This window comes from Plasmodium brasilianum, chromosome 2 (assembly GCF_023973825.1).
Source record: "Plasmodium brasilianum strain Bolivian I chromosome 2, whole genome shotgun sequence".
NCBI classification, from domain to species: Eukaryota; Apicomplexa; class Aconoidasida; order Haemosporida; family Plasmodiidae; genus Plasmodium; species Plasmodium brasilianum.
The window spans coordinates 1,059,921-1,080,926 of record NC_090115.1 but is presented as its reverse complement, the minus strand read 5'-3'; the positions used below and the strand labels follow the sequence as shown (position 1 = coordinate 1,080,926).

The following is a 21,006-nucleotide window of genomic DNA, read 5'->3' as shown; positions in this document are numbered from 1 at the left end:
CATTATTCTTATTGTTTTTTTACTGCATTAATACCTTATTATATACATAACATACATATGATTAAAAAAATTGATATATGATAGATAATATAAATAAGTGTAACTACATTATAAATTTTTTGGTAACGTAAATTTTAATAATAACAAATATTATTTAAATGCATATGTTTAGTTTTTATTTTCTCCATATAAAAAGAAAAATACAACAAATATTTCCATAATCATAATAGCAAGTAACATGTTTATGTTTATAAAAAGTGAGAAATAGAAATGTAATTCTTATTTTATTGAGTTTCCAGATAGAATCCATTTCTTTATTATCTATACATTCAAATAAGAATAATAATTTAGAAAAGTAGGATTTCATTGCTCATTACATGAAATTTATAGGCACCATGGTAATTTGTTAATTGTAAACTTCATGTACGCGCTCATTTTTTTTATTGTACATAGTTACATAAGTCTTTGCATTTTGCTATAAATATGAATTTTAGTTATTAACAATATATAATATATTTTGTACTATACTTAATATTGCGTTCAAAATAATAAACAAAAATACATGTAATGTTGAAATTATAGAAAATTATTCAAACAATGAAATATTCATATAGAAAGGATAAATGAAATAATTTTAATGATAATGAGGTACTAAATTTTTTTCTTAATTATCATTTCTTTACAGTAAGCATAGATTTAGTAAAAACAAAGTTCGGAGAACATGATTCATAAATCTAATTAAAATAAAAGCAAAATTTAGTCTGTTATAATTGTTAATTATTGTTTTTATTTAAACAGTAATTATTTATTAAAATATATATTTACATACATTGTCAAATACATACTGTGACACATAACAAAAATAAAATATAAAAGTAATAAAGTAATATTATCTTACAACTTCATTTATTTACTATCGACTTAATATATTTTAACCAGAATTAATCTATAAAAATTATTTGCTTAGTTCTAAAAATTCGATATATACTTAATTTAATTTTTATAAAGAAATAATTTTAGTGCTTCAAAGATTGCTTTCATTTATATATTAAAGATATAAGATTTAAACAAGAAAACATTAACAATTAGAAAAATATTTTTATAATTCGAAATGTATTTCTTTTAACTTTTTTTTAAGTATATATATAAAAAAATATTTTATTTTCTTAAAACTATGAAGTATATTTTTTTCTTTTTAAATAATAATTGATTGTATATTTAATAATATTTATAAACTTATAAAATAAAATAAGAATAGAAATGAAATTAAAATATATTCCATAAGTTCTTAACTAAGAATCCTATATAAATGGATACTACTTAATTATGTGTTTATAATTTTACTTTTATTCGATGTAAGGAAAATTAAAATTCTAATAAAAGGATTTTTACAATTGATATAATTTATAACACATTTCACTTAAAACATATTATATATAATAATTATTATGTTCTTTCTTAAGTAAAATAATATATATACATCAATACATCGAAATATATTTACTATCAATCTTTTAATATAATCCAAGATATACTTATTGTTAATTTTAAAATGATACACTTTCTTATTTACCTGAACAAATAGTAATTTTAGATTACAATTTACAATATAAAAAGAAATATATTTTATTACAAACATTAATATCTAGAGTTCTAAATAATTATCTGTTTTGTACTATAATACATAAACATTTGAGCATAAACCCATATTTTTTATAGAAATATATTTAAAAATATAAATAAATACTTTATGTAATAATATTTATTAAGATACAATAATAATATCTATTCAAATTCAAAAGCATTAAAATATTTAAATTCAAAAAGAGCAAAGAAAATATATATATATTGTGCATTAAAAACACCAATTATACACATATCCATTTACAACATTTTAGAAATTATAAGTATTAATATTAAGAATATCACTAAATATATTACAGACATTACTCATATTAAAGAATTAATTACAGAAATATATAACTCTATTAATATGCACTTTGTTCAGACATCAATTTAATTTTATTATATTTTTCATTATTTCTTAAGACTCTACAAATTCCTATTACAAGAACAATAATCAATATAAGCATAAGTATACTATATAATGTTATATAAACAGAGGTCTTTACTGGCTGATCCCACCCATTTACAGTTTCATGCAGAGTTTTCAATATTCCACTGCTTGCAAAGGTTTTCCATGTCTTATTCAAAGATGGTAATCTTGGTAATACATCAATTGCTGCTGCAAACAAGGAAAAAATAACAAACATAGCAACTCCAATACCATACTTTCTAAATCTTATTTTTCTTAAAGATATATCACAAATTCTTCTATTCCTTTCAAGAAAATTATCGTAATCTTTTTTTTTAATCCATTTTTTTTCAAAATGAAAATGTTTTCCATCAAACATTCCATTGTTATAATCTATTACTTCCACATAGTATTGTGCCTTATTTAATGAACTTTTATCAGATTTTTTGTTTTTTCCTTTGTTCCATTTTTCATTAATAGTTATATCATACTTTTCATGCTCATTATTATTTGATTTATTCTGTTTTAACTCTAAAATATGCGAATCCTTATCCGGTTTATATTTTGCTAATAATCGAAAGGTTATTGTATCTAAATTTTTTCCATGTTTGTATTTTGCATCCGCGAATTTATTAAATGTTCGCTAAAAAAAAAAAATTAATAAATTAAATTTATTTTATTTAAAGGATAAATAATTAATTCTATGAAATTTTAGTAATTAAAGTAGAATATGTAATATTCGTATAAAGAATATATCCTTATATAGTATTATCAAACCATATCTATGTTAAAATAACATAACCATGTTATAAGGACTAACTCAAAAGTTTTAATAAATAAGATAGACTTAATTATTTGCACCATTATACATTTATTTAATATTCTAATAAATTAAGGGAAGAAATAATTATTTCATAATATGCTTCAAAAGATCAATAATGCTATAATTATTTTTAAAACAATCTTTTGCTGTTTTCTCTGTAAAAAACTAATAAAAATTATATAAATAAAACATCTATTATAACATCCCTACAGAAAATAATTTTAAATATATATCATAAAATTTTAATCTTAATTTTTATAAAAAATTAACTCTCATTAAGATAAAATAATTTTCATTTATACTTAAATATTTTAAAACTATAATTTTATTATATAATATGAACAATTATGTAATTCTTTTTATTCATTTTTTCCAAAATAAAATAAAAAAATATATAATTATTAAATTTATATAGAATATATAACGTATAGAATACAGTTAATATACTGTCCTATAAATGAATACCATATGTACATTTCGTACAGATACTATAAAACTAATAATTCTATTAGTATAAATAATTTATTTCAGAAGCATCTCTTATTATTTTTAAAAAATATTTATTATTTTAACAGAATAATAATGGTAATAATATACTGATAGAATAATATTTTCTGTTACATTAATTATTACAGATCCTTTAGATAATCCCTGAGCACATACAATCCTATATAGTAATGAATATATATGCTATTATCTTATGTAAGTAGTAACATTTATTTTAAATACCAAAAAAAACTGACTTTTCAATATTCTACCATAATTTTTGAATATTAAAATTGTAAATTATGTTTAAAATATACCATTATTAATTAATGAAAAATCTTTATATTCATCTACTTAATTTTTTATATATTTTTTTTAATTAATTTTTTCTCATATAGAAGAAACATTCACATACAAAAAAAAAAAATAAAATAAATAAACATTGTCAAAATATAAGTATTTGTTTTTTCTGTGAATATACTAATTTGATAAATGGACTAAAATATTTTAATATTTATTATTAAAAATTATATATATGCAATTTTTATTAAAATTTTTATTATTTATATTTTTTTTTTCCATATATATCAGTCTAATTTTCTATAGTTCCCAAGTATACTTTTACAAAGAAAAATTGTGCAATGATTATTTCTTTGACTATGCAGCACTTTTCAGATATTATATAAAGGTGATAATTCAAACGTATATTAATATTTTATTGTTATTTTCATGTGAATACATAGAAAATTATATATAAAAAATAAAGTTTAATTATGAAAATTACTTGGGAAATTGTTGCATGCAGTTTCTCATTCATTATGATTATTTAGATAAAACTTTTGCAAAAAGATATATATGTCATTTTGATATAATTTATTAATACATATCAAACGAATAAAAAAAATATTATCAATTTATAAATCATTTATCAAATAAAACTTTTTTTTTAATTTTTATTTTGTTTATAGAACTTTTATTATTAATTTGATAAAATTTCTAATAGTTAATATAAACTTTATGTATACATATATATATTTTTGAAATAATGTTACGTTTTAACTTAATATACTTACAAACGATTGTAAAAAATAAAACTTATATATAATACTTATCTATGTATTATTATTTTAAAAAGAAAATAACTGAATTGTTTTTCATTACCCTTAATGAAAATATTTATAGATATATAGTACATTCTTAGAAGTCTACAATTATGAAAAAAAACAATATTAAATAGAAAACTATTTTAATATACTATTTGTTAATATCAAATTACATATAATTAAGTAATTTTATCCTTTAACGACGTAAAAAATAATAAAATTTATATAGCTTATTTATTCATAGATTATCAATATAAATTAAATTTAATTACTTTTATAAAAACTGAATTAACTCCAGAAGTAGGTACAATGATAAAATGATAAATAGCGTTAACTGTTCATTTACATAAGAATTAAAATAAATTCAATTTTATTAAACAATAACTAATAACCCATACACAATAAAGTTATTTTTATATACATTTATTTTTTTCCTTTTTAAACTAAGAAAAAATAGCTAAACAATTGACAAAACCACCTATAAAATATGTATTATTTATAACACATATCTCAAAAAACTTAATTTATAGAGTAATTAATATTTCCTTTTGAGCAAATATATATATATATATATAATTCTCTGTAACAAAATACATACACTTCCTATATTAAAAACAAAACAAGTCATATTAATTTTTAATTTTAAATCAGTAAAACACAGTTTTTGAATTATATGGACATATAATAATTTTGAACTGGAACAAGTGAAAAATTGAAAAATACTATTTCATACAGTTCAAATGTAAAGTAACTTATGGCTTAAATTAAACAATATATATTGTACTATTATAAATTCATTTAAACATTCATACATATATTTTTTATGAAAATATATATAAATACACAAATATGTATTTACGCCATAATATTTAATAAACATAAATAATAATTTAAATAAATAATGAAAAAAAATCGCACATTTAAATTCAAACAAATCTAGAAATATATATTTTTACTGTTGTATATCAAAAAAACCTTGTTCATGCGGATACACTTGAAAAAAAGTAATCAATTATGGGTACTTTTAATAGCTATATAACTAAAGGCATTACAGTTATTACTTCACATTAAATACGTCCTTATAGAAAGAATCATATTTCTTATTATTCATTTTACCCTTTTCTAAACTTAATTTTTTCATACTTTTTAACTTTTTTATGGTAGTAAAAAATACCTAATATACATGTGACACCTATTATAAAGATTGGTATGAAGTATATAAGAAAACCAAAGAAACCAGTTATATAATAATGCTTAACTATTTTAGGTTTGTCTCCGCTCGCTGCTACTTGAATAGATTTTTGGAAGAACGAACCAAAAAAGGAATTTTTCAACCATTCATGTAATGGCCTTAACATTTTTTGTAAAGGTGTCACACTATTTGTGGTTGATTCCACTGTTGTGGCAATTATATTCAATACTTTAAACAACCCCCTTATAAGTCCACAACCCTCGAATAAATCCAGTAAAAGTAATATACATAACAACAAAACAAATAATATTGGTAACGTTATTCGAAATCCGTACTTTTTACGTATTATTTTTTGGTAAGTGTTATTACGAATTGTCCTATTGCTTTTAAGAAAATCCAAATAATCTTGTTCTTTGAATATTTTTTTTTCCATACGGGAATATTTTTTTGTTTCAAATATACAAGATTTATTTTTCTTTCCTTTTTTACTGAATTCCATATTATTTGATGAACTTCTATTTGGTTTTCTTTTTAATTTTGCAAACATTTGTTCATTATTATATATATCTTTTTTTTCGTTCATTCCACTATTTGAATTGACTTCATTTAAACTCACAATAAATGTATCGTTATTGTGTTTACATATTGAAAGTAATCGATAATTCCTTATATTTAATTTATTGCTATGCTTATAGTACTCATCCTGTGATTTATAAAGCTCACTCTAAAAATATAAAATAAATATTTATAATTTAAAAGCACCTAAAATATTATAATAGAAAAAAAATATTAATAAAAATAAATAACAAATAAAAGGAATAATGAAAAAATACTTAAATAATATAATCATACAACATCATCGTCAAAATAGTATATCCATGTTAAAAGGATAAACAAAGAAATATTAATAAATATGAGCAACTTAAATTTTTGTTCCATTATATAAATTTTATATATTATAATATATTAAAATAAAAAACAATTACATTAGTATAATATACATTTAATAGTGGACACTACAACTGTGTTTTTAATTTCTTATTATTCTATTTTCATAAAAAATAATTAAAAATATGTATGATACATTCTATAAAACAAAAAGAGAAAAATATATATTATAATATATTTTATAATTTTTATTTTTATTTTATTCCTTAAAAATTAATTTAATTAAAATAATATAATTTGTTTTAATTTATATATATTTAAAATATATACTTTAGTTACCTAGAACAGTTAATAAATAAATGTTATTAATAAAACTTTTCAGAAAAAAAAATATACATTCTTTTTTTTATATTTGTAAATATAGAAATTGTATACAGTATAGAATATAGAGAATATAAATATAATATATTATTTTATTTATTATTTGAATAATTACTGATTTTAATATTTTCCTAATTATTATTATAATTTCATAAACATAATACATACAAAAAATTGGATAGTTCTGATATAAAATTATAATCTCCTAACGATATAATAATAGTAAAAATAAATTAAAAAAGGAATAATTTGTTAAAGAGTTTTGTTCTATATTAAATACGGAACATACTTTAGTCACTCTTCAAACAAATATATTGTTTTATATTCTATAACATATTTAAAAATTTAATAAAACCCTATATAATATATGTACAATTTACATTTTAAAAATAAATAAAGGATTATATTTTATTCGAGTGTAGTAATTCTTAAAATTTCTAATTATTCATTTTATTTTATATCACAATTTCTTTATGTACTTTTTTAAATTTATTTATTAAATATATACATTCAGAAAAAATATTAACATAGCAAAAAAAAAAAAAAAACAATTTTTTTTTTTTAAATTTTTATTAGAAGATATTCAATTTTTTATATGTATCCTTTCAAATACTATTATAAATTTTGATATTTCCAAATTTATTTATTCGATAAAAAAGAAATATTTAATATTCTACATGATTTAATCAATAAATATTCATATTTACATGTCTTGTTATTAATAAATAAAATATAAATCATAATTGGGGGATTGAATTGGAAAGTAGAAAAAAGTACTTTTAAAAAATATAAAAATTAATCACTCTTAAGGCACTTATACTTATTAAAAAATTATATAATATATAATTAATAATTTCGTACACATAATAGATTAATATTTTACTTAATATATATAAGAGCTTATTCCATTTATAATAGCATAATTATACATGCATGAATTGACTTATATATACAATAGTGATTTCCTTTTTATTAACATTATATTATTATAAAAAGGATGATAAATATATTCACAAAATTTTGAAGTTCTTACTGTAAAATATTTATACTTTTGCGCGCATTTAAGGTCATATTATTGCTATTGAAAACTTATAAAAAAAAAAAGAAAAGTAATACAAATATATAAATTATGATACATATATATGCTTGTTATGGGAAAAGATATATATTATCTTAAATCTTATTTATATTTTATTTAATTGTTAATTAAATTTCATTAATAATATATTAATAATTTTCAATATTCATTTATTCTTTAAGATATAACAAAAATAGTAATAGTTTTATTGTCATAATCAGTCATGGAACTAACGCAACTTTAAAAATATATTTACTTTATATATTCCAAAAAGAAATATATATTTTTTATTATAGAAAATTAGGTAATTTTTATAATACACAATTAAATCAATAAATTAAATTCAAAATTAATGGGTCCTATGTTTCGTAATTACCTGTTTAATTATAAAACTTTATAAACTTTAAAAGAAATAATGTTCTAATAATAATTTATTCTTAAAATTAAAATAACATTATTATATTATAACAATATAATAAATGAAATAGAAAAATATATAAAAATTTAATAAAAATTGCCTTACATTAAGTTTTAATATATATATTTTTCAAGATTTTTTTTTACAGAAATTATTTATTATATGTATATTTAAATAAAAAATACATGTAAATTAAATAAAATATAAAGTTTCAGTTTTATTAAATGGAAAACAAAATGAAACATTTAAATTAAAACTAATATACAATATGTTTCTTAGAGAAATTTTTAAAATACTTAAATTCTTAAAATAGGAAAAATAAAAAAGAGAAAATAAGATTCATAAATATATATATTACCTCATTAGTTAGAGCGACACATTATATATAACATTCTGTATTAGATTTAATAAATGCAAATATGTTAATATAAAAATATAGATTAAACATATATAATCATATTTTTATCCTATAAAGCACATATATTGTAATGAATATAGAGAAATATTAATTTCTCATTTTTATAAAAAACAATATAAATGTTAAGTGAGATTAATAAATAACTTCAACATATTACATCATAATTCGGAAACATGTATAAAAATATGCTACTTTTATAAATATTTTGTATATCTATTTTTACCCTTATTTATAATTATATATTCGTATATTATATTGTTTCTTAAATAAAAATATGTGTCTAACTGTTAAATATTCTGAAAATATATCTCTATTCAGAATAATATAAATTTTTATTAGTTACATGAAAAACATTTTTCTTTAAAGCTGTGTTTTAATATAGATATACTTTAAGTAAATTTTCTTTATCTTTAATGCGTGTAATGAGAATTTAACCAAGATATTAATAACCATAGAAAAATCTAAAATAACTAACAATAGAGAAATAAATGTAAATTTATCATAGATTTCTAAGAACAAAAGTAATAAAGATCCTGTTATTAAGAGTCTTATTGACATAGCAAATGCTAAAAAGACTCGCATACATATTGCATCTATTAATATTTTTTTCCTAACAGAATAGTTCCATTTTATGCATTATATATAAAGAAATAAATTCTCTATAAAATAGTTTTTCAAAAAAATTTCTGTCGCTCAAAAAAGATTTTTATGTGACAGAAGTTTATTTCTTGACAATTTTTTGGATTCACTGTATGAAACAAATTTATTTGTATATTAACTTTTCCCATAATACTATAATTCGCAATTAGAAGCCTGATTCTTTTAATGAACGTATCTATTTATAAGTAACATATTTTTCAAAGCCAAAATTTTTGTTTCTGTCTAATTTTCTATTATTAATCTAAGTGCTCATGAATTGAATGTTCTTTCTTCATTGTTTTTATTATTTAAGTATTTATCGCATATATATTACAAGTATAAGAAAATGTTTTAAATATTTATAATTTGATAAATTTATTTAAACATTAAATATATCTTTTTTTTTTTTGTATGTATATATATAGTATAAATTAAAATATAAAGAGAATTTATATCTGTTTTATCATTTTATTGCATTGTAGTAATAATAACTTAACCAAATAAAACACATAAATGTAGGAGTTTTAAATAATACAATTAATTCTTCTTATCAATTTTGTATTCATTAATATTATAATATCTTTAATTCTGTAAACAATTTTCTATATAATTAAAAGGCATTATTAGTAAAATTAAAGTATTACCGTTCATATTTTACTTTATTTTACCTTTTAAAAAAATACTAAAAGGCATATATAAAATACATATATAAAGTTCAACAAAAAAAATTAAACATAAACATGTTTTAGTAAATATATTCAATAAAACTATTTATAGAAAATACATCATCAAATAAAATGGTTATTGGTGAAACTAATTTTATTAATGAATTCCCAAATATATATATTTTTTAACATCCTAAATGAACAATTCTAAAAATTTGTCGTTAATATTTTCCACAAAAAAAATAAAATAAAATGGGTCTTTTAGTGAATAAATATATTTTTTTATAATTAGTATAGATAAATTAGTTTCGATGGGAACAGATACATTAGCATGTATTAAGAATATACTTATTAATATATTGTTGAGCTTTATAATAATGAGATTAGATATTTCTACATATTATACCATTAAAATATTATTTTAATGTTGAAAAACATGAATTATGGTATATCGCATGATAATGTTCACACTAAAAATAGAAATTAAATAAAAAAATGAAAAAAAATTTTATAAAAACATTTATAATCTAATAAGTGCCATATACCTACGACATATAGAATATATATATTAGAATAATTTTGTTACTTGATTCTAGTATTTAGTTCACCTACAAAATTTTGATGTTTTGAAAATTACTATCCAATTTAACTTTTTTATATATATGTACATATTATTATAAACGGTATAACATAATTTTTATATAATTATATATAATTCATTTTATTTATTATGACTAGAAAGCAATTTAGTAAACTTAGTAATTAGGTAATTTTATAATAATTATTTTTTTTTTTGTAAATAAAATAATCATATTTTTATATGTTTTATATGAATAATAATATTTAAAAAATACTATTCTAAAGAGGAAATGTGATGAAAAAATATATTTAAAAAGTAAATTAAATATTAATTATAATAATAAAATGATTTTAGATAATATAAGTTACATTATAGAATATTATTGATCAGAAAAATGAAAGAAAACGTATAAAAGAACATAAACTAAAATTTAGTAAATTTTGTATTGCGTGTTTATACCTTTGGACATTCTCATAAGCTGTAGAACAAAGTACATATTTGTTATTGATTTAAAAATAAATAGGATACAAAATAATATATTAAATTACATCTACTTTGTATCTTACATAAATATATAAGTTATTTTATGAAATATATCTATAAAAGCAGAAATAATTATATTTCATACTGTTTGTTGATTATAGTGAATGTAGATAATTATAAAAATATAAAATATTAAATATATTATTTTCAATGTATAATAATATGATACTAATTTGTATAATAAAATTACCTTTCTAAAATATTATTAAAAATGAATATAAAAAAACTTTAAATTTTTATTCTGTTATGTATATTCTCTTACTGGATTGTATAAAAATAGAGTAGTTTCTTTTTTACTTTAAGGATCCATATGCATGTATTATATTCATAAATATAAACATACTCAAAATTATTCTGGATTTAAATTCTTTAAATGTACGCTTTATTTTTATGCTCCTTATTTTGTTAAAATTAAAAACTCCTGTTTATATAAAAAACTATAATTGAACACCTTATTAAATAATATTACCTATTATTAAGAATATATAACGTTAAAAATTATATAAACGTATTAACTTATATATATTAACTTTTTTCTAAATTTACATATAATCAATTAATGTAATAATTTTTTGGAGCATTTAGTTTTTCTTAATTCTTTCTATGCACTATATATTTATTTGAAATATTCAAGTTTATTTAAAATAAATAATTATACATATTAAAAAAATTAAAGAATCATCTATAAATAATTTCCATTGTTTCTTGAAACATACAATTAATTCTTAAGTATATGTGTTCAACATAAATAAGTAGTATTAATAAATATTCATATTTATTGTATATATGTATATCTATTAACTCATATATACATATATATTTAGATTAATCCCCTAATACGTAGTTAATTTTTGTAGATATAATGTCACTTGTAATAATAATTTCTCATATATATGCCTCTTATATTAATAATTTATGTTATTGCAAATTAGGTTTCTTATAAACATTGTAACAATAATGGCATATATAACTTTTTTAATTTCAATATTTTATTTAAAAATAAATTAATATATGTTATACATATACCCAGTGAAATTATTATTTTCCCATTCTTTCATTGAGTAATAATTTTACAATCAATTTTATTATAGAACTAATATACCTTTTCTACAATTCTATTTTAACTATAAATTCTATGAAGTATGCTTACACAGTCATCATTTGATAAAATATTCTTTAAAACCGGAACCATTATAATATATATCTACATGTATTTCATTCTACTTAAGCACGTTTCTGACATTTCTTTATTCGAATTAATTTATTTTTTTTAAAAACATATTAAATTTTTCCATATTAGCAATGAATTTATATACATCAATCTAAAGTAATGTTTGCAAAAAAAAAAAATAAATAATTATAATTTAATATTTTTTTTTATTATTCCAAATGAATAAATTCATTATATATACACATGCATAAGTAATTTGTGTGCTCATATTTTTTATTTTTATCTGTGTATACAACCTTACATACTTGTTTATTTGTTATGAATATTATAAACATGTGCATCAATTTGCATGTCACCTTATGCATACATACATGTATGCGTATATGTAAACTGTTTTCAGAAGACTCCAACGAACTTATAATATGTACATTTTCCATTTATAACTTTGTATTTTATACTTTTCCAATTTTTACTTTCCATTTCGTGCTTTCTTAATGCTTACAACAAATATACTAATTAAAAAACTGTAAAAGAAACTTTAATAAAGGAAATTAAATGTAAAATTACAATTTTAACGTAATATAAAACGGAGATGTTCTGAAACGAATTATCTTCACAACTAATGAATTTAGTCAACTCCACGTTTAGTTGTCTTATCGTGTAAGTTTTTTTTTCCTTTGATTAACATCCTTAAGAGATGTCTTTTTCGATGAATTTCATACAATGGCGTTATTCTCCCTTTTCATATGTCATAATTCTATCATTCGTCTCATAACATATTATATACATAAACATTTACATAAACATATGTACAAGAAAACATAGATAGATAATGTGAGAAATTACATGTAAATAAATTTTCAGAATGCCAATGTTTATATGAATATATACATATATGCTTATCAGTTTACGACTTTTCAATGTAAACAGGCTAAAACATACATGGAAAGATAATATAACAAAAAAAAAATATATATTCATAAGTTCTATATGCATTAGTAAGAATTCCATCATGAATAATGCAATATTATATACATCTACAATTGTGTACACAAATCAATAAGTTATTTATATATATAAAATCATCTTTTGAGTATAAATGTTTTATTAGATATATTTTATTTTAAATGATTTAAGTAAATATTAACACCTTTATAAAAATATTCTTATGGTAAAGAGAACACCATAAAAGAAATTTACCTATATATAAGAAGCTTGGTCATAATAAGAAATTCCTCAAAAAATGTATTAATGTTAAATATATAAAAAATTCCATATAAAATACATTTTATTAAGTCTGATTGTTTTAATTTTATCCAGTTCATTTTGTACAGGAGAATATACCTCCATTAACACATTTAATTATATAGTCAAATAAGTCAATGTATTGTAGTTGGCATAAAAATTAATATGGATTTTATTAAATATAGGAAGGTATATGCGTGGAAATATGTACATGGATATACCATTCTATGGAATGCATGTATATTCATTAGCATATACACATGTACATATGAACATACGTGGTCACACATCATAGAAGTATGCATAACACACATAAATTCTTTAAGAAAAATTTTTTTTAAGTCTTCTATTTACATTTCCCCAGACATTTCATAATTATAAGCTTATTTTCTATGCTTTTCATCTTTTCATACAACCTAAATAAGGAAAAGGTAAATTAGAAAAAGGATGTTAGCAGATTTCTTTCTTTTTTTTTTCTTTCTCTTTTATATAAAGCATTTATATAAGTGCCTATCTTCCTTTTTAGAAAAACATCTTTGTAATTGTTTTTTGAATTTAATAAAAAAAGGTAGGTAAAATTTTTTATAAGTTATAGCTATTCATATAATTTTGCATCATTATTAACCATAGTTCATGTTCTTATACTTTTTTTTATTTTTCTTATTTTTGTTTTCTTAGAGTCACATTTAAATAGACATGTCAGATATAATTTTCCTTCTTCTCTATTCTATCCTATACTATTTCAGAGTAACAATAGTTCTCGACAAATATCTAGTCTTAACAGAAAAACACGTAATATGAAAAAAAGAATATTTTTAATAAACATAATAATATTTTCTTACCATTCATATATTATTAATTCTTGTAATATTAATTTTTATAATTAATAAAATTTCTGTTTTCGCATTCCATAAGTAATTAAAGCTAAAATGATAAAAAGTACACCAGTAGCAAAAATAAAATAATTTTTAGAATAATAATTATTTATGTCACGAAAATTATCATATAAATTCAATATTATATTAACGCTTTAGAAACTCTGTCCCAATGGAAACATACAGTTTATATATTAAATTACTTTTAATCATTCTTTTGGATATTCCATTAAATTTTAATAATTTTTTAAGAATTTTAATTTTTAAAGCATTAACTGAAAAAAGAAATAAAGGAAAGAAAGCAAAGTAAAATAGAGAAATAAAAAAGTGAAATAAACTCAAGAACTTAAGATATGTAGTAAATAATATATTATGGATACATGTATATGTGCAATTAATATTTTTTACTCATATATATACTCAAATACTATAGAATAATTTAAATAATGTTAAGAAAAAAAAATATATAAATATGTATATATGTTAAATTATAATAATTACATAGGTAAATTAAAAAATTAACTGGGAGAAGTTTCAAAAAAAAGTTCTTTCTTTTTTTTTGTAAATCATTTAACTTGAGCCTCTGTTTTAAAGTTCTTTATGCACAAATTATTTTATTACGTTGACATTTGAATTCCGGCGTTAATGAAATTCAATGTCATATATTTAACTTTATGTATATTTTAGAAAAACAAGTAAAAAAAAATTATATAATATCAAAAAAATAGAATAAATACTTGAAAAATATGTCATTCTAATTGTATCAAAAATTTTCATTATCTTAATTTTTGATTTAACTATACAAATTTTCAGATAAATGTATATATTATATACTTTATTAAATAATCCTTTAATATTGTTACTTACATTTCAAACTTGTATGCATATCATTCCTTTAATTTTTTCGTGTTTTCCAATTGTATACATATAATACTTGAATTTATAATTATTTATATTTTTATATATAATGGGGCTATTAAAAAATATATAATGAAAAATTTTGAATAATAATTTTTTGGATAAATATAACTTAATTGTTATAAAGTGATAAAAAAAAAAGGAATTATTAGAATATGTTAAAATTTTTAATATTTAAGATACCTACGGATTTATATTCTTGAATATAAATCTACTAATATAACATGTGACGTTAAACATAGTATTATAAGTGAATATTTAATCAAAGTATTTTTCTTATATATCTAAATATGTAATATTATGATATAATGAGACCTACACTTTTTCAATTTTTGTGACGCATTTCTTTTTATTTCATATATATTCAACTAACAAAATATGTTATCTTAATATAATTATTCCACATAAATATATATATTACGTACACAGAAGAATATAATTTAATAAAATAAAGTAATATTTAATATTATAAAAAAAAAAAAAAAAATATATACATTTTATTAAAAATATTATCAGCAATCTTTTCTATTTCACCATGCAGAGCTTTTTATATATATTAATCTCATATTCTTTGTCTTATTAGTATATTTTTGCAAAGATAAATATACGTATTATTCCATTGACTAAATATTACATCTCAATTGTAAAGGAATGCGATTACTAAAATATATATTATTACTATATTATAATATTCATTTGAATCTATAAAAAGGAAAATTTTGTATATTAAATTTAGTTATGAAAATTACTGGTGAAACAGCTTCATGAGAAATTATATACATTACAATTAATTAAATCTTCTACAAAAATACATTATAATTTCGAATAGGACTAATTAAAATTTATTTAAAACAAAAAAACAACTCTATGTACTTAGTATTTTTCTAAAAAAAAGCAAAATTTTTTTTTTTATTTTAATTATATTTAAAAAATAAGTTCTATATATATAAATTCATTATTAATTATCAATATAAAATATATATATATATACATGAAAAATAGGAAATATATATAAAAAAGTACATATACATTATTTCACTGTTGTAACGTATTAATTATTTTTTAATTACAAGTAGGAATAACTTAGCTTTTTATAAATATGTACATATATTTAAAATATTACTATTATAAAAAAGATAAAAACCGTATTTATACATATATATATCAATATATGATAAGAATAAATTCATTCATTAAATATGTTTATGTCACACAAGAAGATGCACATATATATAATTTATTTATTTAATAATTTTCCGGATATATATTAAATTAAGCGTAATACAATGTAATTATTAACAAAATTAAGTTTAATTATACACAATTCAAATATTCAGTTAATCGTGAAGATACACAATTTATCATTTGGTAAACAATAATAAATAATGTATATTTAACAAGGATATTTTTTTATTTATATATATATATAAATTAATATTATTCAGAAAAAACTAAAAGTGCATTAATATGTTGTTTACTGTTGTTATTTCTTATAGTATATTCTTAAAAAACATATTTTATATAATGAATATTAAATTTCTCTTTAGTAAAGGAAATACGTATATGCATATGAAAACAACAAAATATATTAATTTTCTTTTATTAAATATTACGAAGTAATCATTTATTGCTAATTTAAAGCAAAAAGTACATTTTCTTAATAACATAAAAGAAAACCAGCATCTACTAGAACTAGGTATAAAATAGGAAGCAGCTCCTTTTATTTAATATATATATTATCACAATAATACCATAAAATTATATATATTGTGCCATCATATAATTAATTTAATATGCAAATATTATTTGTTTATAAAAATCTATTTAAATAAGGATATATAAGCATATAATGAGAAATATAATTAATTAAAATGAAAAAATATTATATAATACGAAATGAAAAATATTAATGCATTAAAATTCACTAAAAAACTAACAACATATTCTACTCTTGAACATAAAAAAGTCCACCTATATGTGGAATTATTTATAAAATTTAAGCAGCTATAGTTACATTTATTAATCATAGCACTAAGAATATTACAGGTATTATTTCTTATTAAAGACTTCTTTATACGAGGAAACATGTTCCTTTTGTATATTTTACCTTTTTCTGAACTTAACTTTTTGATATTTTTTAACTTTTTTATGATAGTAAACAATTCCTAATATAAGCGTGACACCTAATATTAAGAAAGATATTAAATATATTAAATATATTAAATATTTAAAAAAACCAAATACATAATCGTCATCTTGTATTGACCCCAGTGATATTTCTTCACTACTCCATCTATTTAATGTTATTTTAATTTTAGACTTTAATAAAAACTCTAAAGAGGAATTTTTTAATAAACTATTTAAGGAACCGTACCACGAACCGCCAAAACACCAACGCAATGTATCAAACAACCGCCATACAAGATAACTAAAGTAATAATAATCTATTATCATCAATACTGATAACAACAAAAGCAATAATACAGGTACAGAAAATCGTAATGCAAATTTTTTACATATTACTTTTTTGTAAGTTTTATCACTAATTGTACGGTTATTTTTAAGAAAATCTATATAATCCAGCTCTTTGAATATTTTTTTTTCCATATGGGATAATTTTTTGGTTTCAAATATATTAGATTTATTTTTCTCGTATAGTTTATGTTCCCCATTGTTATTCAACGAATGTACATCTGACTGCTTCATTTTTCGTATATCGCCCTTATCGTTTATATATATATATTTTTCGTTTTTCATTATATCATTAGGTATCTGTTTTTTTAAATATAAAACATTTGAATATTTATCTTGTTTACATTCTGCAAGTACTCTATAAGTTTTTATATTTAATGTACTTCCAATGGTTTGTTTCTCACGCAGATATTTGTCAAACATACTCTGAAAAACAAAAAAAATATTTATTATTTATATAAAAAAATATTCTCATACTGAATAACAGCGATAATAAATATTAAACACTATATATATAAATAATATGCGTTTCTTTATGTTATAATACCATATAACTGAAAAAATGACATATCGCACTAAAAAAGATAAAAATAGAAACTTTAATAAAAATAGGTAACTTAATTTCTTGTTCCATGATATATATTTTCATAACCTAACGTATTAAGTAGAAGAAATAATTATTAATCATATAATGTTCACCTAATAATATAGGATAGCTGTTATAACGCAAAATAATTTTATTAATGCTTTTTAAGTACTTAATGAAATATATTTGAGTTTAATGTTTTTTATAATAGAGAAAAACATAAATAACTTTAAAAAATAATATAAAATTATTTTTTTTAATTTTATTTCTAAAAAATAATTCTTCTTTAAAACAAAATAATTTTCACTGTTCTTAAATATTCAAAAAATGTAATTTAATAATATAGAGAAGTAGGGTAGATAAAAAAAACGTTATTAGTATTTTTTTAAAACAAATTAATAATAAAAAATAAGATTTATTAATATATATAACATTCGATTTTATGTATAATATAGAATATATAGAATACATATACTATAGAATGTATATATTATAAATTATATACCATTCCATATTTTTAAATAATAATATATAATTTAGAAAATTTGTTTGTTACTAAGAATTTTAATTTATTTACTTATTTTGGAAAATCACGATAATATTTAATAATCATAACAGTTATTGTGATATTTTAATAATAGTAATAATAAATAAAAAAAAAAAATTTTTACAACATTTTGTGTTAGTTTATTTATGGTGTTGACATTAATAACCAGATAAACAAACAATATTTTTGTGTGTTCTATAAGATGTTTAACATATCGAATTTATAGTTTACTACGAAAACTATAAAACAACATATTTTTTAAAGGTTAAAATTAATTATAATTTTTTAAGTTACATAAAAATATATGAAAATTATAATTTTTATTTAATTTTTTCCCCCATTACTAATATAGATGAAATATTTTTATGTTCACCTACTTATTTTATTTATTTTTTTTTAACTATATATATATAATTAAAAAGATTATAGTAGAAAAAAACAAAAAGACAAAAAATATATTCTTAAATTTTCATTTTAGATGTTTTCAAGTCAGAATAGAGTTCCTAGTGTTATGTATTATTCTAATTCCATCAATAATAAAATTATATAATGTTTTGTATTAATACATTATTCATATCATAGTTATTAGAGATAAATTTCATAAAATAATTTAATTAAAATTTATTAGAACATAATATATTTACTCATTTTCTTATTAATTATAACAACATAGTTTTGCACTATAAGAAAAATATAATATTCAATATTCCTATTGAATAAGAAAATGCACTTATATATTTTGATGTATTCCTAGAAATAACTTAAGCCCCGAGTCCCCAAGATAGACCTGTTTTTACAAATTCTATATGAAAAAAGAATTTTCTTTTTTTTACTATAATTTTATATAAAAAATTATATTTATAAATATGAATGAATTAGTAATATTCAATATATATTATATGTGTTTTGATATGTATTCATAATAATATCAAAATTTTAGTAATTATATTTATAGATAACTACGAAAACGGAATACTCATATTTAAGTTAATATCTATATATAATAAAAAGCTCGTATAAAACATATATTTACTTTAATAAATTTTAAAGATAATTTAAACCTTTTCAATCTTAAAATAATTTATTAGAAATTCACTTTCATCAGATGGTAAAAAAAAAAATTTGTACATATTATATATTAATTGATTATATAAATTAATTCATTAATTTAATCATTTAATTTGAAAAACAATAAAAATATATATATATTATATTTATTTATTTATTTATTTATTCTAATATTATATATAATTAAATATTTTGTTCAAAATTAAACTAAAACTGCAATTAAGGAAAATAATAAAATGATAATGGTTAAGTCATACTTTAAATGTATTGGCTTCCAATTCCCAATATAGTAAACATTTATATATAATCATTATTTAACTAAAATATTTTTTTCCTTATATATCTATTATTTCACATTTATATTATTCAAAGAAATTTTAATTCTGTTAAGAAACATTTTTATAATTAGTATATTCATTAAAATATATTACATAGAATCTATCATATAAAATAAATATTAAGCTCTTACATAAATTAAATATATATATATGTATACATACATATATAAACATAAATATATCCAATCCATTTCATAAAATACAGACAAGTAACATTTATAGTTAACATGAAAATTATAGCACATTCACTTAATAGAGAAAACAATGAATAATGTTGCTCTAGAACAAGATATAAGATATAAAATACTTATTTATTAATATATAAATTATCACAATATTCGAAAAAGGCGTATATATTCTGAAAGCCTACATTCATTTTAAAGAGTAAACATACATTTTTTATAAAAATGCATATAAATTTACAAATATATATATTATATCAAATACATTTAATAAAGAATAATTAATACATTAGAAATAATATCTTAAGAAGTTAAATATTCTAATTCACCACAAAAATAAGAAGTTAATTGTTTA

General features: G+C 18.3%; 3 protein-coding genes across 3 annotated transcripts; all 3 read right to left on the bottom strand.

Annotated features, from left to right (window-relative positions):
- Positions 1-1,988: 1,988 nt before the first annotated feature.
- Positions 1,989-2,899, bottom strand: MKS88_000799 (uncharacterized protein; the record flags this gene model as incomplete). The annotated part of the gene is made up of 2 exons (XM_067219311.1): positions 1,989-2,678; positions 2,813-2,899. The coding sequence occupies 2 exons, from the start codon at positions 2,897-2,899 to the stop codon at positions 1,989-1,991; spliced, it is 777 nt and encodes a 258-aa protein (XP_067075580.1).
- Positions 2,900-5,559: 2,660 nt separating this feature from the next.
- MKS88_000798 (uncharacterized protein) lies at positions 5,560-6,578 on the bottom strand (the record flags this gene model as incomplete). Its single annotated transcript, XM_067219300.1, has 2 exons — positions 5,560-6,363; positions 6,492-6,578. 2 exons carry the CDS (start codon positions 6,576-6,578, stop codon positions 5,560-5,562), a joined length of 891 nt encoding a protein of 296 aa, XP_067075579.1.
- Positions 6,579-17,561: 10,983 nt separating this feature from the next.
- Positions 17,562-18,564, bottom strand: MKS88_000797 (uncharacterized protein; the record flags this gene model as incomplete). Its single annotated transcript, XM_067219289.1, has 2 exons — positions 17,562-18,356; positions 18,478-18,564. 2 exons carry the CDS (start codon positions 18,562-18,564, stop codon positions 17,562-17,564), a joined length of 882 nt encoding a protein of 293 aa, XP_067075578.1.
- Between the last annotated feature and the right edge of the window lie 2,442 nt (positions 18,565-21,006).